The sequence below is a fragment of the Augochlora pura genome, chromosome 2 (genome assembly GCF_028453695.1).
Source record: "Augochlora pura isolate Apur16 chromosome 2, APUR_v2.2.1, whole genome shotgun sequence".
In the NCBI taxonomy this organism is placed as follows: Eukaryota; Metazoa; Arthropoda; class Insecta; order Hymenoptera; family Halictidae; genus Augochlora; species Augochlora pura.
This window is the reverse complement of record NC_135773.1, coordinates 19,768,597-19,796,434: the sequence shown is the minus strand read 5'-3', so window position 1 is coordinate 19,796,434 and position 27,838 is coordinate 19,768,597. Positions and strand designations below refer to the sequence as shown.

The 27,838-nt window shown below is 37.5% G+C and overlaps 1 protein-coding gene across 4 annotated transcripts; it reads right to left on the bottom strand.

Annotated features, from left to right (window-relative positions):
• Window positions 1-473: 473 nt before the first annotated feature.
• On the bottom strand, window positions 474-27,562 carry Acsl (Acyl-CoA synthetase long-chain). Of its 4 annotated transcripts, none has more exons than XM_078192367.1 (9): window positions 26,982-27,562; window positions 11,911-12,020; window positions 5,650-6,004; window positions 4,833-5,201; window positions 4,073-4,468; window positions 3,653-3,965; window positions 3,285-3,548; window positions 2,927-3,202; window positions 474-2,853 (listed from the first exon to the last, which is right to left on the bottom strand). In XM_078192367.1, exons 2-9 carry the CDS (start codon window positions 11,928-11,930, stop codon window positions 2,699-2,701), a joined length of 2,148 nt encoding a protein of 715 aa, XP_078048493.1. In that variant the 5' UTR covers window positions 11,931-12,020; window positions 26,982-27,562; the 3' UTR covers window positions 474-2,698. The 4 variants fall into 4 exon arrangements, with proteins under 4 accessions (XP_078048493.1, XP_078048502.1, XP_078048521.1 ...); XM_078192376.1 differs by lacking the exon at window positions 26,982-27,562 and adding an exon at window positions 26,358-26,967; XM_078192395.1 differs by lacking the exon at window positions 11,911-12,020.
• Window positions 27,563-27,838: the final 276 nt, after the last annotated feature.

The window sequence follows — 27,838 nt, the reverse complement described above, 5'->3', positions numbered from 1 at the left end:
CGAATAGATTTAATTTTATTTACTACACGTTGTAATATAAAGTTACTATATTAAATAATTTACTATACGATATATAATATGCTTGTTTGCCTGCGTTGTGTTTTTACGAAAGAATGGTCCTCACCAATTTGCGTTTCATCAGAGCCATCGAAACAGGTGTCTGGGATCCTCGTGGAATTAATACGACGACATCCTGAAATCGCGCATGCGATTCGATTCTTACGAGGAATCAATTTTTCATTTCAAATTAATTTATTCTGCTTAATTTATCCGGCTCATACGATATTCAGCTGTAACCTTTAATCTGTATAGCCTAAATGTTGAAAATAAACCGACTAAAAATATCGTTAATTCTCGCCGTAAAAAAAGAAGAAGAATTAATTAATACACAAATGAATTTCGACAAATGGAAAAGACAAGTTATCACGTGTTCCTGCAGGTAACACGGCAACGTCGAAGAATTAAAATACGAATGAGAGTTCTTATGCCTTTATTCGCCGATGGTATCCATTTTCGTGGAAGCTATGTTATTGTCGAGACTGTAAAATTAACAAACATCGCTTATAAATAATATATCGAATTTAACGGATCTGCCGATGAGCCTACCATACATCACGGAAAACAAACTAAGCAAGAAAGTAATCGTAATAATAATACTTACTGCGTATACTGTAATTCTGTACATTTATTTTGGTTTCTGTTCTTCGTGTAAGCCATCATTTTAGAATTATAATACTAATTCTAATAGTAATAATAATAATAATCATAATAATCATGATAATAATATAAATAATAATAAAATGATTAATTAATTAACAATAGGATATAATCGTACCCAAATGACAATTGGTAGTTTCCTATCTAATATGGTACAGCATTTTTAATAATTTATACAAATCATTAACGGGGTCCTTAACAACTTCAACCCAGCGTCAGGAACTCTCAACGCGATTGGGAAAAGGAGCATCAGCTGCTAATCGATAATTATCCTCTCTTATTTCTTGCCTAATTCTCCCACCCCTTGCACAGTCGCAGTTCAACAAATCGCGAGATACAAGTAAAACCGTTCACAGCGTTTTCTTGCCGGTTTCACTCGCGCGTTCCGAGCCGTAACACTTAGATACTAAGCATCCGCCGGTAAACGTAATCACCTCGATGCCCTACGATACAAAGTCCCTGAGGCGTGCAATTCGCTATCATAACCAGCTGCGGGACTGCAACGAAAAAAATCTAATCTCCATTGAACGCAATGGTTAATAAATCTATCCGACCGGAATTACTTTGGTTTCATTGTTTCTCAGGTTTCCAGGGAAGACTACTTAGTTGCGAGCAAAGGATTCATCTGGTGGGAACGTGACTCACAAATCACTCCGAGTCTCGACTAAGAGAGGTTAAAATAGCAATTAAACAACCTGGCAGATCAGAGAATTGACTAAAACGACGAACGGGAAGACTAAAAATTATAAATTAATAGAACAATTGCTTGATTTCTTATTCCGTAGATACCTCTTTCCTTTCCTACAATCTCACGCGCATTACGTTCTAGTATCCTCTCATTTGCGGACACGTATATTTACATATGTATAGCGCATACATATACACATAAATATGTATATATATGCAAGCATACACGACAATTAAACAGACACCAATGCATACGCACTCTCGCACACGCTTAAAAAATATCGTTCTGCTGCAGTAGTAGAAGGGAGATAGAGTTCTTGTAATGCTTTGACACGGTATACTAGCACTTGAAGAAGTAGGCAATAACGTATTAACATGTATATTATACAGTAGGTGAAGGGATGGCGAACGAGTCGTCGTTATTTATGTTCCTAATAAAAACGGAATGAGCTCGAATTTCATACGAGGGAATAATTAAACATGCCCAACTGAATCTAACGCCTGGCATCGTTTACGTTAAATTGTATTAATAAAGGCTGACTCGTAGATCGATTTTCTGTATATACATATAATAGCATAATGTAGAATGAGCAACTCTGTCTATTCGAAGAACCGCGGACTTCTCCTTTTGCGAAAATGGAACTCTACTATCTCGAATAATACTTGAGGTAAGTACACCATACGTGTTGTGAACTTACAAAATTAGCATAATTGCAAAGCCACCCGACGGTCCATTTGTCACAAAGTTATATCAGGAGGAATCGCCATGAAGAATGAGTATATCGATTTAGATAGACAAAAATTTCGTAGGAAGAAAAGCGACCACTTCACCTATCGATGAGGAATGCTAAGTCATGCATAGTTTTCATATATGCTACTTTGCAGTTGCTCGCCACGCGTTACGCTTACACATGTTCCTCGTCGATCCTAATCATAACCCTAGACAGAAATCTCTCGAACCGAAACGAAACGTCGAATTAGTAACAATAGTATTCCTCGAAAATGTAGATGTAATTTTAATATTGAATGGGCGTATTGATGTCGACGACTGACACCTATTACATCCCCATAGTTAATCGCGAAAAGGAAATTGACAATAGACATGCACACCGTGCAATTTCTTTTTTTGGACACATAGAATCTTTCGAGTCTAAAGTCTGTTTTTGTAACCGGCTCGCGATCTCGACTCACAGATTCATACATAAAGGTGGTCGAGATATCGTTCTGTTGGATGAGGAAATGTAAATTTCGAACCGCTTCATCGATTACACTTCTTGCAAGACTTGGCGTGACATCACGAATTGTACATCCTATTAATTTCATGCTGGTAGTACTCCTGCACCGCTTTCCTCTTCAGTTTAAACGCGGCTGTAACTAATCCCATATCCGGTGTCCATTGTTCTGTGCACAGTTTTACAGCGCCGGGAATCTCGAATCTTTGGAGGTGACCTGAAAAAAAGTTGACCTTTAGTTTTTCTAATCTTAAACCAATGAAATAAAAACAATGATAACATATAGTTACATTTTTTCGCTTGTTCCACCAGTTCTTGCAGTACTGCCTTTTCAACCGCAGGATTGTTACAAAGTTCATCTGTAGTTTTTCCAGTGATACCCAAATTAGCAGCAATCTCCTCCAAGTAGTAAATATTGGGTACTACTAATGCCACCGTGTGCATCTTATGCGAATCTCCATAAACACATATGTTTTCGACGACCGGACACGTTTTTAGTTCTGCTTCAACTTTACCCAAAGACACATATTCGCCGAGTTGCAGCTTTACTAGATCCTTCTTTCGATCTGATTTAATAACATATTTATATTAATAACAGATTTAATAATGTTATCTGTTATAAGAATGTTAACATATTTGCAAACGTACCAATAATTTTGATACATCCATCAGCATGACATTCTCCAATATCACCTGTTCTAAACCATTGCCGGCCATCTTCCTGGAAGAAGTCCTCTTGCGTTTTACCTTGCAGTTTATAGTAACCAGCAGAAACGTTTTTCCCTCCAATAAGAATTTCTCCTCGGGGATGAGGACTATCTGTAACTCTGTAACCAGCCTCTTCCCAATTTTCCAAACGAATATCACAGACTGTGGTTGGTGCCCCTACTCGTCCCGTACTTCGATCGTAGGCTAAAAAAATCGTTACCCGAATAATAATCTTCAACTGTTCCTTACATTTATTTATACTTATAAAATATTAAAATATTCCAATAAAAACTTGTAAAATTATATACCATCCATAACAGTAGCACACGAGGTTGTTTCTGTGAGACCATAGCCCTGGGTCACTGTAACGCACAGGCAAATTTTCACCTGAGTATGTGTGTCAGGAGATAAAGGTGCTCCTCCACAGAGTATAAGCCTAACCCGTCCACCAAGAACCTGCCTGGCAGCTCCGAAGATGTATTTGTCAAAGAATGGTGTGTCGTATCCCCGTCTAGTCCACTTCAGTTTATATGCGTAAGCAAAATTAAAGATCGCTTGCCTGAATGGACCCGATTTCTTCACTTTTTCGTTTATGCCTTTAGAAATGCGGTCCAGAATTAGCTAAAAATTTCAGGAAGGATTTATTCATTACTAAACTTAATCTATTTTAAGTTAGACTTAAGTCCGAAAGTCAAACATTAGTATCATGTATTATTTTGTAAACCTACTGGAACTGCAGACAGGCAAGTTGGGTGCAAAACTGAAGCGTCGCCCTTAGATCCCCTCTGTATTTTGCTACTCGAATCAATCATAGTGAGCGGGGTACTATAACCAATTGGTACGCCAGTAAGGAGGCACACACTTTCAGCAAGTAGTTCGAATACATGAGCCAAGGGCAAGAATCCCAAGAAAACATCGTCTGGTTTAATTTCAACCGCATCACAGTAAGCCTTCAAGGTGGAGATGATATTCGCATGAGACAAAAGAACGCCTTTCGGCACCCCGGTAGAACCAGACGTGTACATTATAATTGCCGTGTCACTCGATTCGGGTGGCGACAGCGGTGCTTTCGAATCGATGCCCTTACTAACTACATCGGAGAACGGTATAAGTCCCACACCCGCCTGCAAAGAAATAATCAGAAGTTAATAAATTTCTCGCATCGTCGCTGACAGCTGTTACCGCAGATACGCCGTTTCTAATCCATAATCAATCGAATACAGTGTACTCTATAATACTAAGTCAACATTTAATGATGATAGCACTTATTACTGTCATATCTTATACGAGAAATAATCCATAAAGCAAACACAAACTAAATAGCAGAAAACGTTATGCATAATAGGAGTACATCATTAGTATTTATCGGGCTCTGTCGTACGTTCGTATTCATCAGTTGTCTCATTAACTCGTCATAACAACCATTAAGTTTAAAGACTGCTATTAAAACGAATCGAATATCTTGACATCGTAACACCAATAACTCACTTTGTAGCCAGTAGTATCTGTCGGCTTTAGTTGATCTTCCATGTAAATAATCGTCTTAACCACAGGTACTCTTTCAAGGAGTCGCTTGAACTTCGGTAATAAATCATGACTAGTTATAACCGTATCCACTTCTGTCTCATTGATACCGTGAGTTATCGCATCATCCCCCAAAGTCGCATATATGGTAACCACGGTCAAGTTTTGCTTGAAACAACCATAAGCTGCGACCATCCATTCTGCCCTGGTCTCAGCAAAAAGCACAATGTTCTTACGAGTTGTGAGACCCAAATCTCTTAGCCCACGACTAAAACAGTTGGTGAGCCTGTCCACTTCCGTATAGGTTTTCCATATATACTCTCCCATTTTATACTGAAATGGAAAAAATTTAAATCAGTTATAAATCGTCTCCTTATTATTAATATCGAATTATACAGGCTGTATTTAGTGGCATTAATCATATTTAAAATCTGTCTGGCATTTCTGTGTGCAGTTGGAAAGAGGATGCATATTACTGATCCATCACAATTTTATCTATTAATATAATTTTGGTTACAGTTTCACTTTCATCGGTTTAACAGACTATCACAACATTACGAATTTCATAAAATTCAAGTGTTAAAATTTAGAAGGTAAGTTGCATGACATCTACTACTTTTAGACAAATTCCTACGTTTTGCGAATCTTAATGAAATTATGAACATAACGGAGAAGCGTAAAAACTAATTTTCAAATCCGAGTCTTTCCTATTACTAAAAATGTTAACAAATGAGAGGTTAATTCTGCTTTATTAAGGAATAAAGTGATCATTGGCTGGTACCTTTTTAAATATTCTACCGTTAGGCTGGACCTCGTCCTCCTCCGCGAGAATCTGTCTGGTCCCGAGGCACTTTTTATCATTGTGCACTTTCGCGACCCACGACAACATTTTCTCGAGCGTGTCGATCTTCTCACGCTCGAGGGTGACGTGCATCCGCTTCGGAGGGTCAACGCTCCTGAAGGTGATATTGTGCTCATCCTTCGCGATGGGCCGAGCCTTGATCCTCCTCGAGGCCTTCCTCTTCTCCCAGGGCCGTTGCAGTATGAGGTAGACTGGGAACGTCAGCAGGTCGTACACGTAGGAAAGCGCCTTGATCGCGTGGATCGCGCCGGCAAGCCAGAAGCCTTCCATTTCCCTGCAAAGAAGACGCGAGGTGTTAGAAAAACTTTACTTCCCCTTTCCAAGGATAACCTTGGCCGCGTCGCCGACGTTTCTACTAATGCCGACACCCTTGGTTGTCTTCTTAACGTTGCCGCCAATGATTCTCTAGCTTCCTGTAGGTAAATCTTATGTTATTGACTGCATGCAGGGTAGAAGAAAATTGAAAGACTTACTTCTCACACCTTTAGCTAATTGTAAAAAAGCTCGCATCATTGTGGAAAAGTCATTTATATACGCATACCTTATCGGTACCGTTATCAAAAACATGAACGGCATAATTGATACTGTGCTGTATCAGCTCAGTCATATACAATAGTTATTTGCAAAAGTAAAGTAGTATAGAAGTATTTTGTTTGTTTCGAATGATTATTTCTGTCCAAAGCACATTAATGACTTCGGTTTAAACTACTTTCTGTGAACGAATCGATAAGAAAATTGTGGTAAATTGTGAAATTATAGAAATGTAGGAAATGACGATTCGGTGTGCAAGAGTCTTTGATTATAATTAATAGTGTCGGCGCAACATTAAAAAGTGGAATATGCAACCGTTCTGTAAATAATGAAACATTGTCAATCGACGATCAAACGTTCCACTTTAAACTAAACAACGGCAGTCAGGCGGTGCTGCTGCGACAAACAGAATCGCAGGGTTAAAGTACGTTGCAAGTCTCGTCCATTAACATTTATTTAATCCTCAACTAGCACGGATCAGGATGACCCACATAGTGATCACGATGCAACCGGACCGATCAGTTGCGGCATCAACTGCAGGAAAACTTTCCATCGTGGACGCACCGTTCGTCGTTGCAATAAATTTCCGATATACAGTAACTCAAAATTCTTCCGAGTCTTCTTTTGTGCGGTCTCTGGTCGTGAGAAAATGAACATGAAATACTAACGATATTGAAAGAATTTATGCACACTATTGCTTATATTATTTCCACTCTCTTTGAAATAATTATAAAAGAAAATTTCCATTCCAATTTTAACCATGTAACATTTCCGTTACAGTTATAATAATTAGAGCTTTCCCGATTGTAATAGTTTTATAGAAGAGAATTAAAAATATTTATTCCTACATTTATTTGAACACTAATGAAAAGAATTTTATACCGACTTAACATTTAACAATTTTTTTAATTAGTTAAGAAAAAGCATAAAAAACACTAAATTCTTTATTATTTGGGATACCATGAACGACAGAGATGTTCTCATTAATTTACCAGTGAAGTAAATCATAGTGCAAAGGATTAACGGTATTAAGAGACGACTTATTTCCAAACGTCTTCGATTAGATCATTTTTCTTTAGAATGCACGGAGCTCGCTGTAAAAATTCTGCGTGCCAGTGTGACCAATCTGCGATCACGCTATTTCGTAATCGTAAGATTTGATAGAGTCAGCTGACTGCGTACTTTAACGGTCCTGTCTGTCTGTGGCACGCGTTTCGATAGCCAATCTGACAACTGAATGGGCCGCATGCGAGTGTATCAAGCGTGAGGGGACATGCAAAGAAAAGCAGTGATAAGAGTCGGAAGAAAGAAAGTGCCTTCTCAACTTTTCTCATGTCATTCACTGTGTTTGCCAGTGTGCGCTGTGTTCATCTAACACGCACGACACATCGGCGTCATTCTTAGATTTAAGGGAGGGCATTCTTGCAAAAATCAACAATCGATAATTTCACATATAAAGTGTTGAAAATGTAAATTACTTTGCCAACTAATTTTCTTTATGATAAGAAAAGTTAATTTTGTGAAAAGAATGGATTCAAAGATCCATGCCATATTTTGCAGCGAAACTTTCACCTCGAAAACTTTGTTATTGTTCGAGTTTTTTTATTGGCAATTTTAATCGGATGACGGACAAGGAGCGAAGGTTAATAATATAGGCTAATATCCAATCAAATAACACTTTATTCGGATAAATTTTTATCCGGCTAAATTTATATTCGAGATACCGTGTAATCCAATTTTATTTATTAAGTCTTTATCTCTTATCCGCCGTGCGAATAAAATGTGTAATTCTGCTTGCGATTATAGTTTCATAATTCGAGATTTCAGGGATCAACGAACATTCCACGCGGTGTATTTACATCGCTACACGCGTTCGTCTCTTTGCCATAACAACGAGTAATTCGCAGGAAACGTAATTCGCAGGAAATAGTAAATCGCGCGGTGTTTTTATTTCTGCGGCGGGTAAGAGTAGTCCCGCCGTCCGTGAGTCAGCAGTCCGCGGTCTAGAAAATGTTCATTCGCCGGGTTAAGTATCACTTGCGCGCATAAAGAAATGTATCTTCCTTAACAGGGCAATTGCACCAGACAGCCGAAGGCCAGTTTCCAACGATTCCCTCGGTCTAACCAAACCGGCGAGACCTGCGGTTACAGAATTTCCGCAGCTCCCGGGAAACCTGGAGGCTGCTCACGATTTTCCGGAAATGGTGTGTCTCTTCAAACAAGACGGAGAAAAAAGGAAGACCGCTTCCCGAGTTCCAAGGAATCATGTAATGAGAAATTATGAATCCCACGTTTCGCATTCTCGTCATTTTTACGGTACGATTCCCGGCGTGGTTACATTATAACCGGCTCCCCGCCTTGTACCGGGTGTACGAAGAAAACTGAACAAACTCTTGACTGTTTACTAGTTCTATCATAATTGGTAAACTTTTGCTAAATAAAATAAAATCGTATTTGATAGATTTGTGCTTTGATACGAGGGTAAATGAACCTTCTACAAGCGTCATAGCAAAGAAAATGTTGGAAAGAAATTGTCTGTAAAAATTGCTGACGAAATGATACAAAAATGCATTTACCAAAGATAAAATAAGGCATTGTCTATGATGAACGAATTTAAGAAATTGTCAAACTTCGAATCGAATATACGAACAAGATTAACTTGTCCAACACTGGATATATTTGGACCCAGAGTATAGATATTCTTATTTGACCGTAAAATTTCTGATAATCAAATTTAAATCTTCATATATTTCATTAAGTTCGATAGAAAAACTAACTAACAGAAAGAGTACCTTAAAATTATATCGAGGGCTATTGATAAATCAAATTTCAAACGGATTATGCAAGGAAATGTTGAACGGAGAAGGCTTATAAAATGGTAAAACATCAACAATAAAACACTTTTGACAGAACACAAAGTCAAAAGCTAATATGCGCTTGTGCAACGGAATTTGCTGGATTTCTGAAGTCCGTTTTCAGAGTTCATTGCAGGGTCAAGCGATGACTCATTTAACGCTGAAGAATGGACACAGTGTAAGATCACTGAGGGTTGCTAGCAAGCGAAAAGATGAGGCCGTTGCAGACGGTATAACCCGAGGTTCGACTATCTCGACGGACTTTGAACCTGTTAGGCTCGTGGCAGATACGATGTGCGCGGCTAAAGGCAGCGTAACGAGCTACTCGTGTCACGCACATGGCCTCCTACTATTCCGTGCGGTAGCAAACGAAGGGCAATGTCTCTGTCTACGCTGCGCCCGAGCCTCGGTCGTTTTCAATTATTTCTGCGAACAATAGCTTCCTAGACTTCGCATCCGATACAGCGGCGGCCTGCAGCGCGAGATACCGGCGTGTGCCCATGGCCGCGTTCGCCAAAGTACAAGTATGCTTTAGCAGGAAAGTCTTGCAAACATACGGTACAAAGTCAACGCAGTATTTTGCCGAAGATTGTATCGGATATTGCGTCGCCCGGATTAACGAATCCGTAAAAATGATAAAGATGCTCGGACTGCTGACTCACGTCGATTTTTATGTACATCTAGTAAACGATTCGACACGAAATTTCTATCGATATTCTCTACAAGCGTTGCACATAAAATTAATCTTTTTGTAGCTCATATTCAAATTTTTTCAAATCAAGTTCATTTTTCCTAGTTCTTATAAAATACGACTCAATGTTTAGATTTAATATGAATTTATATACTTCTATAATATGAATTTATATACTTCTATAATATGAATTTATATGCTTCTTTACAAATTAATACAAACTTCATCGCAAGTAATTAATCTGCAATAATTATATATAAAATTTTATTCGACTCTAGTATTCAATAAGAATTTTATTCACAAAATCTTGCATAAGATCTGCGAACGTCTAAAAGTAAATGTCAAGTTCAAGAAGGTGGGCATGATCTACGAATAGATTAATCTTGAACAGCGAAACCTGTAATTCGACGCTACATTTTCGTCGTTCTTTTAGTTCCCGAATATTTCTTTCTGATGAGAAACCTACATCTGACCATGAAAATGTTGTAAATTTTAATGTCTGTAAAAGTATTGCAAAACTATTTCCACGATTGAATCTACCGTTCGATTTGGAGATCGAAGTTTCCTTAATCTACGATTTTATATTCAAATTATATTATATTATATATATTTATTATTATCACATGTTTGGATGTTCGTAGCGATGAGTCAGCATGTCTTCCCGCTAAATTATATTTTTGTATCTTTGTGTACACGCCAGGGGCACGGATATACTGAAATTGTTAATTATAGACCCGTAGGCTTGAAACGCGACCACGCTTTGTATTTCTGGAAGAAGAATAAGAGTGTTTTCTGCGAATGTGAAATTTGTTGGGACGGTAAATATTTTCCGTGATATTTCATCGAACGCGTTTCAAGACCACGGATTTCAGAAGGTATTTTTACAACCTTGTGTGTAAAATTGAAATTTAAACAAAATTTGAAATTTAATTTTTCACATCCTCGGGTGTTGACAAGTGAGGCTGATCGATGCTTCGAGTATAATATATTTTATCCTCGAATCGATAAAAACGTACCGTCGCCTTCGAATTAGAATCACAAAACAGTTACAATTTCTTCTAGCACGTGGCGTGCACAAAATCGATATAAGACGATCTTACAGTGACGTTGCGCACAAACAAACAAAGAGATATGCTTTAGTATACGTTTTAGCAACGTCAGCGATCAAGGTCCTCAAATAAAAACTGTGATAATCGTTGATTACTGATAAATAACACGAACCACGGTAAGATAAACTCTCCAACGAGATCCCGCTTGAACTTTGAACATTGCCGTGTGCATCTTTCGTCCGCGTAAACGATAAAGAAACGCGGTGTTGTTCCTTTCGACTTCGTAATAAAGCCTACCGAGAAATCATTTATATGCTATTTTTATAGCACTACCGAAAAAAAACTCAATGTCGTCATTCTAAAGATACACGCGGAAGATGGTCGGCGCTCCTTGCCTCATAGATATTTATTGCGGCATCGGTTCGAACGAACTCTTCCCTTAACGAACACCGCAAGTTGTTTCCAACTTCCTTACACCTATATACACATACAGGAAATATCTTGAAATAGACACAGCGCCTGAAAAAAGCTGTTTGTTAATTGTTTAAACCATTCGAACGAATTACAAAGGATTAATTGATATTTTACATATACCACGTGATAGAATCGGTCGAAAGAGGTAACATTTGTTCGAAGACTTTTTCTTTATATGTCGGCGTTATTTCTACAGCTTAAAAGTGAATTAACGAGAGGAAAAAAAATTGCGTGTGACACGTATACGTGATATCTACGTACACAAAAAGTTCCAGAATTTCTTGAATTCCCGAGTTCAGGATCATCCATTGTTATGTTCTGGGGTCGAAACAGCATCGAGTGCAAACGATTAATAAATAGATAGAGCGTATTAGTGCAGAAAATAAGTTGCGATAAAACTAAGAAGAGAAATCTTACAGAATACATTCTATATGTGTCAGCTAGATAGCGGTTAATATGTAGTCGCATGTAGGAAGCTTCGCAGAAAAGTGAGAGACATGCGAGCATGCAGTACTTGTCTACGGAAGAAGGTGTCTAGTAGAGGCAAATTAGCGTTGTATCAGTGATAACTACAACTCACTGTTTGTCCTCCACGATCATGGTGCAGGTATATCCGGTCACCCCTTATTTCTCTGAGATGCGTACCTCTGGTACTCTAACGGGGATCAGCTTTGATGCAGATTAATGACACTGCAAGAAAAACCATTGCCAGGAAAACACGGACGGGTTAATACGTTTTCCAGTGCATGCTCTACTTCCTTGGTCTGGGTGAAAATAGAAAAGTCGGGTCGAAACACCCTATCGCGCCCTTTACACTTCGGCCTCGGTCCTGTAAAACCCTACTGTTTTTACATTGCCGTGCTCGCATGATAGCATTTTCGATTCGATTGTATGCATATGCTGTCGAAAATTTTATTTGAAATAAAAATAAAAAGTAATTGATTGAAATAATTTATTTTAGACCGTCGTTTAAAAATAAATATAACATCGATTTATTTGAGATAAACTTGTTTAAAGCTGTGCTCTCTAATCCACGAAATATGAATAAATGAAAAATACATATCCATAAAATAATAATCAAGGTAATGACTTTATTTTATGAAACCTTCGTGGCATCAATATAACTTCATAGTTATCTCAAATAATTATAAAACCTTAACAACGTGTCAATTTAAATAGTATTTCAAATGTTATTTCAGAAAGGATCACAGACATGTGAATAACTTATTACAATAAAATAACATGTTTTTTTTTACATGACGTTTCAATTCGAAGAAATGATATTTCACTTCGAAAAAAATGATGTTTCACTTCGAAGAACTCCTAACGATCGAAATCTGTGCACTAGTGTGTTTCGTCTCTTATTGTTTCCCAATTGCAGCTGACAATCGACCCTAAACGTTCACGGCGCGTATACCGCTTCCTTTTTGAATAACGTCGGAAGCGTAATTTCACCGTGACCTTGGTTACGCTGAACAACCCGCGATATCGATTTCGAAATATTTGAGTCGAATGTCGCACGAAGAACAATGGCTGGCGATTGTGTGAATTATTACTGTTGATTGTCGACGATCGGCAATTATGTGTGGGTTCTGACATGTGACTTTGAAACAAAAAACAATTTGTTTTTCTGGATACAAAGTAAGTCGCTTGCATTTGTTTAATAGGCAAGGTTGTCTTATCGGGTACCATTCGACGATATTCTTAGTACAGAATTGCAAACAGTAATTTGTATTTGCTATGTAAAGTTAAACGGAGATTAAATATAATGACGAAGCGTTTTATATATTTTGTAAATAGACTGCAAATATTGTGTGTAGGTTAACAATGAAAAGCAATTGAAGCTATTTGAGAGTACCGATGAGTCAAAGTAAGAAACGAACTTCTGCTCGACTCTTTTCTTGTTGAAAATTTTGATTATGCGTCACAACATCGATGAGATCGAACATTATAAAGATCTACTCTATATATTAACCCTTTGAACTCGAAGCCATTATAACTGCGATTCTAAAATAACTTTTCCGACATATAGCATTTCAATTTTATATGACAAAATGTATACTATGCGTATGAAATTGAATCTTGTAACTCATGTAGCAACATTTGTACTTTTAATAATTTATGAAATCCAATTTTGCATGATATGAAAATAATTTTGGAACGTGCTGTAATAATTTTAGTGGTGCCTCAGAGTCACCACTCGAGTGCAAAGGGTTAAGATATTCACTTATTTGTATAACAGAATTCGTGGTGCTACGATCATGGTATATCCACGTTTTATACTAAACAGTGCATCTCCTCAAAATCTATGTAGATTTCAATAACGTTTGGTAATTATTTACTCTGGAGACCTAAAGTCTTGTATAACATATTTCAAAATAACATAAAATCTTCACATAAAGTCTTGTGTAACATATTTCAACCAAATTAAAGTTGAAACCCCTAAAATAGGGAATTATCGAATTTTTAATTTTCTCTCAAAAGAAGAAACGCTAAGAAAAGTATTGGACCGATCTCCACCAACCCGCAAAAATGATCCTTTTATATTAATACCAATTTCCTGGTAACGAGGGATTCAAACTTAGCCGATTGTAAAGAGAAGCCGCTCCCTGACTCCCATCACAATCTCGCTCCTCCGTGGTCGCCATTTTCGGTTAGGAGCACATGCCATTGTGTGCGCCTCTGCGTGTGGTGTGTGTTATTTATGCGACCACGAGCGAGCGAGCGCGCGACAGTAGTCAGAAGTCGTAGAATAATCGAGAATTAACTTTAGATTCTTCGCAGGAACATGTGACTATTTGTAATCACTAATTACTAATTATTATCTCGATTAACTCTTCATTGGATTATGCAGTGAACATGTTGTGCTATACATGTAATATTTATATTTATACTTTAACTTATAACGTTTAAGAACCTGAAGGGTTCTACTTGAAAACGAAAAAATGAAACACGCGCATAAACCAAATGACATAAGCAGCAAGGGGAGTCGGTGAACCATTCCACCTGGCCTCTTCCAATTTTCAGACTTTTCATTATTATTGACTAAGTTGCGCGCTGAACAAGGGTCGCAATTACCGATTACCCTTGCCCCTCGTGTCGATTAGCTTGTGGACCTTCTCGTTTACCAATAGAAGTGGTTTCGGGAGGTTTTAAAACAGTGGGGACTACAGACGTACAGGTCAAGTGGAGAGAATGGAATAACCCCTCTACCCCTTGCCGTTCTGCTGAAACGGCGAACTATTTCTGAGCAAGGGATTCCTACTGTTGACCGTACATCAGTCAATTTTTGCTTTCGTAGTTGCTAATTGTGATGCTTGTATATTTTTTGTTTTCGTAGTCGTAAATCATTGTATGAATATGCTCCTTATGTCTGTATATTTGTAAGTTTTGTTGCTCATTGATCTACGTGTCATTCTACCTGTGTTACATGTATGAAAAGTGTTATATGTATGTTTACGTGCGTCCCTCGTTCATTCAATATTTCAAAACTGTTACATATCTCGATGAATGATTATCGTAACCTGACTGTACAAAGCCATTATGGAAAATATCGATGTACAAGTAATGTCATCTTAAGCGTATCTTCAGCGTGAATGCTGCGTTAAGGGGAGGCAGCTCCGATGACCTCGGTCTTGAAATATAATATGTGTTGAAATATAATATATGTTGTCGCTGTACATCAATCTGAACAACTTTTTCCTATAGATGTTACAGTCACGACATTCATCACCCCTACTTCAAAGACATTCAAACGTTTTAATCCTTAAAGAATATTACTATAAAGTACTTATCCAGTTGGTTATTAATGTAAAGAAATTTCGTCTGGATTGAAAAATTCCGTAGAATTAAAAGAACAAAGACCAAGTAAAATTCCGTCTTCGATTTAACGTTACGCGATAAAATGAAACGAAGGAAACTTTTACCAAGAATAAAAAATGTAGGGTATGTTTGTAAGAAGATAATTAAAGCCTTGAAATAACGCAAAACGGAAGTTTTACTTTCAACAGAAAGTTACGTTTAAATGATGGGCAACCTAATAGGTAGTGTAATGTTCTTGGTTCCGTCGGTAGAGGGTTTTTACGTTCTCGTTGGTAAAAGCTCAACAGCCGATAGCTACCTGCGAACCCTTTCACCTGTCCAAACGAGATTACAGAGGAAACCCCGCTAGATATCGCCACTAGCACCTCGCGAGTTCCGAAAGGACTATTCTTTCCAGCATCATCTAGCGATGTTGCAATAAAAAATCAATTCTTTAAAGTGAAATAAAAATTGACTAGTCAGTTATGAAAATCTAGAAATGAAAGTGAATGAAGACACGTAAAAAACAGAAATTATCTCGTTGTATTGTGGAAATTATTAATCAGTAATCTGTTGCAATCTCTTCGAAAAGTGTGTACCTAAAGTACGTCGCAAATGTAAACGATGATGAGTATACTACTTAATCCAGGCACGATATACAATTTTTTCAAAATAATTATTTATATTTTCCATTTCGTCGCGACGTTAAACTTGACCTAAAATTGCAATGTAAGAAGCAACCTTTTTACTTTTCGCAACAAAGCATTGCTATCTTTTCATCACGAGTATACTCGTCGAACGCAGCTAACTTCAAATTAAAACAATTGAAGTATAGAATTATAACGCAAAGGATACACTATAATGACTCACACGTTACGCAAGAAAATGTAGTGTCTAATAGCGTAATGAATAAACATGATCGTCGAGTCGCATTCGATATTGAGCGTACCTGATGCCTCGTTAGACTTATCGGAATAGTAACTTAGCAATACAATAATTCTCGTTCCTTGACAAACCTTGTAATCATAAAAAACAAGACTGGTTTAGACATTACAAAATGGTAATCGAACGATAAATAAACATACAACCGAGAATATTTTATGTTCAGTGTACTTGACGTCATGATGGTATTGAAATCCTAATAAATAAAAAGAATAGATTCTTGTTTCCTTTGCAAGTCACCTCATTCATTTTTAAATAATAAGCGGTACACCAAAAAGACCCGTGTCATAGAAAATTACAGCAACTTTACTAATAACGAGGCGGATCAAGCGCGTTGCTTGGGCGTTTACAGGGAACAAATTTTGCAAGAATGTGTCGCATTTGCATTTCGAATATTATATATAGGTCACGGAAGATTGTCAAGACGATCCTCGACCGGCTGACAGTTTTGCAGATCGTCGACTGTGCAGCGAGTGCAACGAGTGCGGCGGTCAAGTACACTTTACCCTCCCGGTTGTATTCGTCGCGGAACAGAACATGACACGCCTAATCGTTGAACATGAACCACCGGAAACACGCGAACTTCGAGCCGAGCGAACGTGAAGATTATAAAATTGAGAGCGTATTGAAATCTTATGTCTGAATTAAAAAATTTGAGAAAATTAGAGCTGATTCGATTGGACACGACTAAAACTCGGTTAATTAACTTATTAACCGTAAGCATGATATTCGTAATATCAATGATCATTCATGTACGAAACTTTGAATGTATTTTTCTCGAAATTATGTTTTCCAAAACTAAAATACTCTCGAACAGCAAAAGTTTTGGAGAATTTAATCGAGATATTATACGAATAAAATTCCATTCGAAATAAATGATAAATAAAATAATGGAAGAAATAATGAATAAATAAAAATGTATTCGAAATATTTATAAAAATGAAATATTATTCAAAATATTTCTTGAGTTAACAGTTTCGTTCCATGAATTTAATCGAGATGTTATTTCGTATTTATGTATAACGCGCAAACTTTGGGGATCAAATTTGACAGCAGCGGTGAACATCATTTTGCCAATTATGGATAGAATGGTACATATATTTAACTAACCGAGTCGCGTACCTCTAGAAAATTGTATCGGACCCGAGCCACATCATAATACAGGTTGGAAACGACACGACCAATTGGACCGCCGCGCTGGGCCCGGATCTTTCAATTAAGCTGTTTAGGCAGATTCCTTGCTAGCACATCCTCTATGTGAAAATAGCAGTCACGATGCGTGACATTCTAAATAATCGTTGACATGCAATGAAATTACGGTCGGAGCTGGTTCGATGTTGCGTCAATAGAACTGGTTCTTCGCGAGTTTGCGTCGGGAATCATTTCCGACGGCCTTGAACATGAAAAATCGATCGCCAATCACTGGACACATTGGGTCGATTACGTTCTGAACTACTTGTAAAGTCCACTGGAATTGTAATTGCGACACCGAAGAATGATTAATACGCGTCGTCAACAGCATAAGCAACTAATCATTAAAAATGTCATTTGCATTTCGACGCCCACGTGAATCGACTACTATTCCAATATTTTTTTCGATTTTATTACACGAGTAATTATATTTTATTATTAATATTTAACTAGGTATTCTATTATCCGAATACTCACATCGCTCTGCTTGTACAAGGAGATTAATTATAATTAGACAGCGGATCTCTATGCAAAATAAAAATTGTCTGCGTCAATTGCAAAACATAAAAGGCTACACGCACGTCTTTTCCTTTCTTAAATAATTTAAATAATTTTAGTAATTTTAATAACTTCAATAAATCTAAATTAATTTGAATTAATAATATAAACGTTGTTACTTTCTTTTAATCTTTTCATTGCTTTAAGTTGTACTCATATTTGCATAATTGCATAAAATTGTACGACTATGACAAAGTCCAACAGTAGATGGGAATCGGATAAAGTCCAACCAGAAATAATTGCGTGGTTATCCAGTAATCGAGATGAACTTCAGTTTCCGCTAATTCGTGCGAATAGATCAATCAGAGATAGGAAAGACTGGTGTGCAAAGTCTGCTCCGAAATTAGATCGATGCTTCTGAAGAAGGCTTGCCGCGGCATCGAGACGACCGGCAGACTAAGAAGAAAAAAGAAACGACTTAGGGAAATGAGAGGGCCACTCGTGAAACCCTGTCCTCTTTGAAAATAGACAACGGGGTCACTGGGTGTCGTACTAGGACGCGTATATAGTGTTCAACCAGTCACCGACAAGCAGGTTTCCTTTTCCGCACGTGTGTACACGTTTCGCAATTTATAGGAATGTCTACTATGAATCTTTAAACAGCCTTATTGCATATTTCGTTTTATATTTTTTTGAAGAATATAGGTTCAGAAATACGTCTACAAAATCTTAAGCCTGAGTTCTTAAGATTCAGAAAGTTACAACTATTTGAATAAAAGGTTATCAACAAACTAGAATATTTCTAGAGTATTCCCTTCTTAATTAAATTGTTCTACTATTTTCAATTATCCAAGGAATGAACGTTACAATTAACACAATGATTTTTAAAGCAGTAAAAACAAAAAATAGAATGACATTTAGAACACCACGAGATATGTAAAGTATTCTAACTTTGCTGGAAAGTTAAAAGGCAAGCGACGCACCAGGCATTTTAAGACATCCTGAAAAGTGGCAAATTGACAGACAAAACATTCTAGCGAACCCGCTAAATTAAAATCGCTTTAATTTCATTCGTCTGCAAGAACAATCGACGAGTCTAGAAAGTTTGAAATTCCAGAAACAATGATCATAGGCACGAGGACACTCTATATATAAGATGGCATTCCATCTTATATCCAACCTTGGGCAACATTAGATCGTCAGTAGAGAAAAATTTCGTATTTCTGGGTTTAGATGTTCCGAAGGTCCCTCGAATCCCTGAGTCATCGTTGCGGACACTTGGAGTTAGCGTTCGCGAAATATTCTCGTACCGCTCGCGACATTTCAAAGTGCAAGAAGTTCGGAGTTCATCCTCTATTTGAACAACAGTATGACGCGAGAGCGTAATAATCAGGTGCCTGTGGCATTTCAACGAGACTGGCTTATCTCTGATCATCCGGTAACTGAATTTCTCTTACCGTTGTCTGTCGACGAGATTGTGCTCTTAGCATCTGAACAGATCCGATAAAAATGTCGAATTGTATGAATTAATGCGCTTACGAAAGGTCGAGCGCTTCAGATAAACTCGAGCTTGAGCTCGCCGGAGTTAAGAAACATTTCTTTTATCGAAAGAGGGAAATGCATCGAGACGTTGACAATTCGCCAACGGAGCCCGTTCGATACAATTTTCAATGATTGTAACAAAGAGGTCAATGGAAAGCATTAGTTGCTGTAGATCGTTGACGATTGTAGTCGTTACTGTTATTGAAAAATGGATTAAGAAATCGTGAGCGAGACGTTCTTGACGCCTACCGACACTCATTGTCGCTCTTTTGCAAGTTTACCAATTCAAATTTCATTTGTTCTATTATTTCCCTCTTAGATCTTCTTGACATGTACATACGATTTTGCATTTTAAAAATCTGTATATTACTCAGACAATTCATTAATTTTCACCAAATTGTTCTGTATAATATGATACATTGTAATTGGACAAAGTTAGGCAATGTAAGAAACAAAATTCTAAATAGTTCCTGCAAATTATTTCTACAACAGCGTTGCACAGATATTTAACAACGTATATTCGACATTTTATTAACTTCGATAGAAGCTGAAAGTTCGATTTTTCGTCGACGTTTTATCGATTCAGCGGGACGTGACATCTCGCAGCGCTAACAAAGTTACCGCAGGTGCAGGGGAGCGAATATCTAGAAAATCGTCTGACGGTCAGTGGATGTTTAAGTTCCTGCTTTCCTAGTTTCCACGATGTTGACCGGCTTCTAAGTCGATTACGTCAAGGCTATGACCTGACCATTAAAGTATAATGTTACGGGTATCGGGTCACAACCCCATTTGCTGCTTCAAGGCGGAAAATATTGAACGTTTGAAGGTCAGTATGCCACTCGTCCTACTATCGGGAGCCAGGAGGCTCTCTTCTCTGCTCACGTGGGCTTGATCAGAATTTAGCATAACGAACGGTCGCGAAACGGATTCCGGTAATGACGCCCAGTTCCTTCCACGAGTTCAATGTTAGAGATTATCGGCCTTGATCCGTAATCGTTTACGTAAGTCCGACTAACAGGAGATGATTACACGTCCTCTCAAATTGATAAGTGGACTCAGGAAGGAGACAGGGTTAGAGCAACCACCAAGGAATTCCTGAACGGTATTTGAACGGAGTCTATTGCATACCTTTCGTTCTCGGTCGTTTTCGCTTTCCAACACTTTCATCGACGGGGTTTACCCCGTAAAAATGAGTTCACGGATACCGGTATCTCCAGTTCGTCGAAGAAATTTCTGCGCTCGTCATTCTCTCTTTCGCAGGAAGACCTCTATGAATCATCGAACTTTCCATACCGCCTGGGGAAGTGATTAATGGAAGCGAATTAATCAGCGAATTGATAACCGAACTGATTGTGGCGAACTCGTGCCGCGAATTGTACTCGTACGAGTCACAGTTACAGGAAATTTGCAATCCAGGTTATGCTTCATACACCGGCGATTTTATGTACGTACATTAGCATGTGGGTCATTTTAATTGAACTTAAGCAGACAAGATATTCGTAATTGACGATAACCGGTGAACAAGCTGCATTATCCAACGTAACTGTTTATGGACAATAGATCATTAAAGAAAAACGTAAGAGCGAAGTGCTAATTACTTCGCGCAAACTAAATCTTATGTTAAATGGTACTAATGAAATGAATTTAATATTATAGTTACATCTTCCATTTATTAAAATTCTTAAAAGAAATACTTTATTTTTATTTAATTTATGTTTCTCACTAACGTCTTAGAGAATTTTTATTTTGCATAGTGATATTTTCCAATAATATTATCAATAATAGTAAAATAAATACAAATTTTATCATTAATACCTTCATAAATGAGGAGTGTCGAAAATGGCAAAATATAAAAAATGTTTAATGAAAACCAATCATCTGAGATCTACTACTTCCTGTTACACAACAAAGGTTTGAATAATAGACGTTTTTATTAAATCGAACATTAATTTATGCATTTGAATCGCCTACCAAAGTGTCGATTAATAACTTCTCTGATATAATGCAAGGTGAGCGTCGTCATTTGAGTTACGAAATATATCAAACGCTTGAACGTACCTTATGTATTATATTGTAGATGGGGTGCAGTGATTACGAAGGGTGTAACGGAGTGTTGAGGGTAACCCGACGCGAAGACAGCTGTCTTCTTGAAAATTAAGTGACCGTTCAAGGACTCAGACTAGTTATCCACAGCGTGTAACAGCGATGAACTAACTAGCCAGATGCTTTAAGCTTTCAGCGTACATAATTTACGGAACCGATAATCACGCGGAAACCACGATCAGGCAAATTATTATACTATAGAACGAACCGTACGATTCCTATCCGTTCTGTCCAGAATTCTATTCCAAGTAGAAAATTTTAATTATCGTGCTATATTAAGAGAAATCTAAACAATTTTTTTCTTTTATTCGAAATTTTATTCGAAATGAAAAAAAGGAATGACGGTTTTAAATAATTAATTTCAGACTCTTAATTTTCAAGCTATCATTTAAAAATGAAATGTTTCGTATTTTTTTTTATTTAAAATATGCCATTTGCCTAGAATGAGATTTTTTCTTCAAAGTGTTAACACTATAATGAAGAAAGAATAATCGATCCGTTGATGCGGAGGGTGCAAGAAGGGTACTATTATTCGAAAAATATTCCTTATTATCGGATAATCAGTTATCATAGTCGGATTGATTCTTTTATCTTGCAAACATGTCAATGATAATGTCAGTACAAACAAGATTAAGAGCAGATGATTAGTTCTCGATATCATTCTCAAAAAGAATTTCACAATTATTTCAAATAATTATTTCAATGAATCAATATATCATATGATATTTCGAATATTATGTAAAATAATATGTCAAAAGTGACCAGAGGCATGGAAATAATAATAAAACGAAATAACATGTTATTTGAAACACCATTTCTAATAATGTCATTTCGATTGATTGAAGAAAGTTATTTCATATTAAAATGGGTCCGATTATTATCGTAGTCGACTGTATCTTTGATATCATGCTGTAGATATTTTTAGAAATGTGGAGACTCTTGTCGCGGCACTTAGAACAGGTGCCGATCGCTTAGGGGACCCTGTAGGAGTATGGGCCAGTTATTCGCGGACGATAGTGTGAGTGCGCGAAAAGCAGTGGAGCGCGTCAAAGGCTGCATGGAGCTCGGAGATAACGAGTTTTACGACATTGAACATTGGACCCTGGCATAGCACGTGTTACGCTTAAGTTGTGCCAAGGTGAACTCAGGCTACTATGCTCGTAGAACGCGACGGTTAGTGAGTCTGCATGTCAGAAGGCGGTCCGAGCCACGTTTGTTTACGTGTGCAAGAAACTGGACAATTTAAAGCCGGAACAAATTGGAAATATTTATCGAGATCAAGGCGAGTTCCAATATATTTATAGCATTTGCTAAAGTTCATATTTTTATACACGTTCTGCAATCAAAACGGATCACTTTTTTATGTCATAGTCATCTTTCTGTACTCTAAGTTAACCCTTATGTAGACCAAAGTAATCTTCCTGAAAATACAATTAATCTTTCTGCAAGTTTCTCATTCATCTGTTTCTAGATAATATTCATTTTTCTTCAAATAAGATTAACCCTTTCACAGATCGAAATTTTCCGTCTTTTATTAAACCTTAAACTTAATCTTCGTAAACGTTCAATACATATTTCTAAAATATCATTCAAATTTTGTATTTTAAATTGGAGTAAATTTAAATAAGAGACTCTATTTTTCCAAACGGTGTACTTTATGTTTGAAATGTGAATGAGGTCTGTAAAACGGGTTTACTTAACAGAAGAGGTGCAAAATGATGAACATGATCTACGAAAGAGTTGCAGTAGAGAAAGACGAGTACGATCTACAATATGATTGAGTTGCAAAATCTGTGTCAATAAATTCGAGAAATCTTCATGACATTCGAAAACGATGCTTTTGAAAATTTTGATGTTTCTGGAAATCTTGATACTCACAAGAATCCCGAATGTTTTCAGGAATCTTAATATAATCGAATAACTGAGAATGTTCGAGTATCGGACCCGACTCGACCCCATGTTATCCCGACCCGTCCCGAATACCGAGTACCCGATATTTTCGGGATTTTATTGCTTAACGCTTTTATTGCTTAGGGTCATGCCTGTCAGCTGTGTGCGGGGCGATCGAATTATCACCTGAACGCGGGTTGGTCCATGCATAGGACAGCAGCGAAAATACACACGGCGATAAGCGACGTTGAAACTCTTCGGAACGAGATAATTTCGTGATTCCGTGTGCTTCGGTTTTCAAATTTCTCATGCTACAACCACTTGACCCAAAAACACGACTATGCCTACAGGCAGAATAAATAATGGTTAGGTACACCCCTAAAAGTTGTCGATCACGTGGATTGAGCAGTTATCGTTGTAACTAGACTCCGGTTCTTCGTTGCGACCGAAATTTATCCCTTTGTACTCGAAACCATTGCAATTCCAAATCCAAAATTCTAATTTTGTGACTTACAGGATACATCGATTTTTAACAATTTCGTAAATGTATACAGATTTGATAATATGAAAATTATTTTGTAATGTAATAATTAGATTTCATTTGAGTGCAAAAGAATAACATTTCATGAAAAGTTTGTTCCATACGGTAACATTGTATAATTATTTTTCATTAACGACGGAGGCAAAAATAATGACGAGTCTGATCATGTGGAAGAAAATATTCTTTGCTGAACAGAACGTTTTAAACATTCACGAAACCCGATAGCATGGTAAAAATCAATGCGAAGACTACCCGCGCAAGAACTTCACGTTTTAATTTATTTATGGCGTCCAACCGGAACTGGGGGCTTGACTGTGAAGTTTTACAAAGACTGAACTTCATGCCTTTACGAGAACATTTGATGAACAGCGCTATTTCAACAACGATAAAGTCGAGAATCTTTATCTGTCACCGACCCAATAAATATAATATGTGGTTGAATTATTTTCTAATTTTACTGATATAACCTTGAAGCTTCCCCCTTGCTATAGATTTCATATTGTTATACTCAGATTAGTTCAACATGCATATCTCGAATAGTAAAAAATTCATTAAAAATTTTAATATTTTTCAAGGAAAATTACCGTTGCGTCAACTAGAAGTTGTAATGGTGATTTAGGTTTTTGTTAGAAAATAGTTTTAGCGATAAATGGAGCGTAAAAATATAATTCAGAAATTATAATGAGCACGTTAATCGATATAAAAAGAGAAAATATACAAGAAAAATTTGAGTTTTGTCAAAGCAGCTACATAAGAAGCCACGCCTGTGTGACAGCTGTCTATAAATATTTGACCAGAGAGATACGCGGATGTGACAGCGACCGTTAATATATTATTTATAATAGCATAAATTAACAGTAATTGGATGTTTCAGATAATTGCAAACGAAATAGAACGGCTCAAATAAACTCGACTCTTACATTGTTTGCATCTAGTTCGATTAAATCGCCATCGCGGCCACTAGTGCTATGCACAAAAATTCAAACATTCGAATCGTGAATATTATGCGATATTTTGAATTACTTGAAACATTACGTTTATCGAGAGCTGTGGAGCGGTTATTTTTGACTTATCGGTTCGAGATATTTATTTTCCTCATTTCATTTTTACCACGAGAATATAAGATGTTGTTATCAACTCTTATCCACCTACCACCCCTGAAAAACTTTTAGTGCTTTGATTTTTGGTAACTACATCGGGCGATAAGTTCGATAAGAGTTAGTAGCTGCCATATAGGTTCTCGATAATGTAGCTAATAAAATAACGATAAGCAAACTTAGAACAACTTGAACCGATAAGCCAAAAGCGGCTGTTTCATAGACCTGGTTAAAAATAATATCCAAACCCGAAATAATTTGATGGGAACGAAATTTTATTTTTAGCAGGATCGCCATCCTTTGTAATGTATAAATATATTTGTGAGTTTTAAGTTACTATAAAAGATGACACTCCTACGCCTTTATGTAACAACGAATACCGACGCACTCCACTCCTGTGTATGTAATAATAAACTCTGCGGAAGGAAATAGTTAATTACATGTACGACATTATCTGTTTAAGGGATATTCCCGTTTAGAGGATCGACGAGCAACTCCGAAATTACATGCACTTTAATGGAAACTTTGCAACTAACAAAAATCTATTCTGTGCGATTTCAAACTTAATTTTTTAATGAATGCCATATTAGTATTTCTATTTACAAGACGCGTTAAAAAATTCAACAATTCCAACGCATTTGCCTCGCAAGAAAAACGACAGCACTGTTTACAATAAGGAGTCAATTTATACAGACTCACGTTTTTCCCGCTAAAAACTTCCAACAAATATTTACTTTGTCCACTCGTTAATGAGAATTTCCTCTTAACCTAAAAATTTCATCTGCAACGAAATACTATACTAAAAAACGAACTTGAAACAAAACAAGAAGAAGATAATCAATCCTACAGTAACGTTGTGTCTTTTCCGCTATTCTTAGCCAGAATCACGTGCAGCACGCATGGTGCATCTTTACGAATCACCCACACTGGACGAGGAAACATTACAAATATTTTAAACTATTCGAGATACGTGCGCACATAGACAAAACGTAAGAATAACCGATTGCATAATCTGTTCATTCATCGACAACATCGTTCACCTAGCACTGGCTGCACACAATTTGTCCGTGACTCTCGCATGCCAAGATCGATGACATTTTGCGGCCAAAAAGCAAGCAATATTTTCGGTGTCAGAACGAAGATCAGTATCGACTACCACGGTTCCAAGCTTGCGAATAGTGGCATCCCGGATGTTTGAATCGAGAGGATCTTCGCTAGTCAGCTGTGTCATTAGTACGATTATAGACAACTCGCTCCGTATCAGAAATATGGTTCTGCTTACTATAGCTGCACGGAAGCGCACGCTGCAGCGCACAAGTTGTTTACACTACCAATAGGTAATACGTATAAAATTTTCAAATTGCTCTAGCCAAATACGTATGTATAGCCTACACGAAATATAATGCCAAGGCTGTCGCTTACCTTCTGTACTATCAACTTCTGTCCTAGCAGATTTTGGTCTGTTCCTCCTAACGAGTTCGACGATTCCTGTCGACTAACAGTTTTCCCACCGTGAATAGTAGAGGAAATTATCACTATACGCGATCCAAGGGTTAAGAATGGTGTGAGTGTGTATGGGTACGTGTACTGTCTGCTGATATGTACGTTGTACGTGTATGTAAAAGAATGAGGGACGAGGAAAGAACACGAGAGACAGCCGATTACAGCGTGATGCGCTCTGTAGTGGTCGACGAACGACTGAATTCGAATTGTGAGATAACATGAGCAATTACACAGCTTAAGGATTCTTAACGATCTTTGATCTTTGTTTCGAGGGAATCCCAATTCCCCAGAACCGATATGTATCCCCACGGACGTGAAAGGTAAACTGGATGGACATAGGACTGACTCTCTCTCTCTCTCTCTCTTTTTTTTTATCAGTATTACGTCGAGTACGAGATCAGCTTCTCTCCCCCGACAGACTGTCAGGTTATGCGACCGGATAAAGTATTTCAAACATGCACTGTTCGTTGAACATTCTTGTTAGCCATACATCGGCCACGGTTTATCGATCGTTAAAGATCGAACTCATTAGATCTTTCTTACCAAAAAACGTATACCGGTGACTTATACAGTTGCTCGATAAGATAATCGTAAGAATGAAACACCACGTGCTTCTGTACTATGAAATGAAACAATTCCACTGATTCTACACTTTCGGCGATAGGATCTAGCACGCACACGATCAGTTGACTCAGTATTCGCGCGAACGAGACGCGAACGATAGCGTTTGCTTCTTGTGCGAATCACTGATTTTTTTACACATGTCAAACTCTTAACCTATCACAAGACAGACTGTCGCGAGTACTGAGTATATTTCAGGGAAACTGAACATGTCGTACTATCGCACGCACTAACGCCAGCGCGGAACACCGACCACTCTATACATGCTCGATTCAGTAGCGGCCATCTTGCTCGTCCGTGTGCTCAAAACTGAAGGAATCAATGAAGGAGCCGCAGCTGTATCTGCAATAATAACTATCTAAAATGCTCCTGCTTGACTTCTCAACGAATCACAGAATATATCTATTTGAAGAAATTGATATTATTTCTTATGTATTCAGAATGAATGTTGCTTCAATTTGAACTCGAATTTTGTTTTGAAATCTCCCGCCACATTTCATTATAGTTGACAGGGCACAGTTCAATATTCGACCTGTTAAAATGATGCAATACTCATTAACATAGCTCGAAAGAACTTGAAAGTTATTTAAAATTGTTCAATTATGTATAAACAACGTTACACTTTAAAGCGAGTCAATTGTATGTGCTTGTAAGGACCCGAGGATTTGACCTGCAAAACCGCGACGGTATGTTTCTCAATATAGCTAGCCGGCCTGCACGTGAACCAATGAGAAACCGAGTTTCAATGGGCGGGGATGTGGCGTGATCCGTGATGACGT

Bases quoted from the DNA above. Each gene is read 5' to 3' on its own strand.
- Acsl (XM_078192367.1), bottom strand. From the start codon at position 11,930: ATGATCGTGGAGGACAAACA. The intron at 6,005-11,910 runs GTGAGTTGTAGT...TCTTCTTTGCAG, and splicing joins ATGATCGTGGAGGACAAACA to GGAAATGGAAGGCTTCTGGC. The intron at 3,203-3,284 runs GTACGTTTGCAA...TTATTAAATCAG, and splicing joins TGGATGTATCAAAATTATTG to ATCGAAAGAAGGATCTAGTA.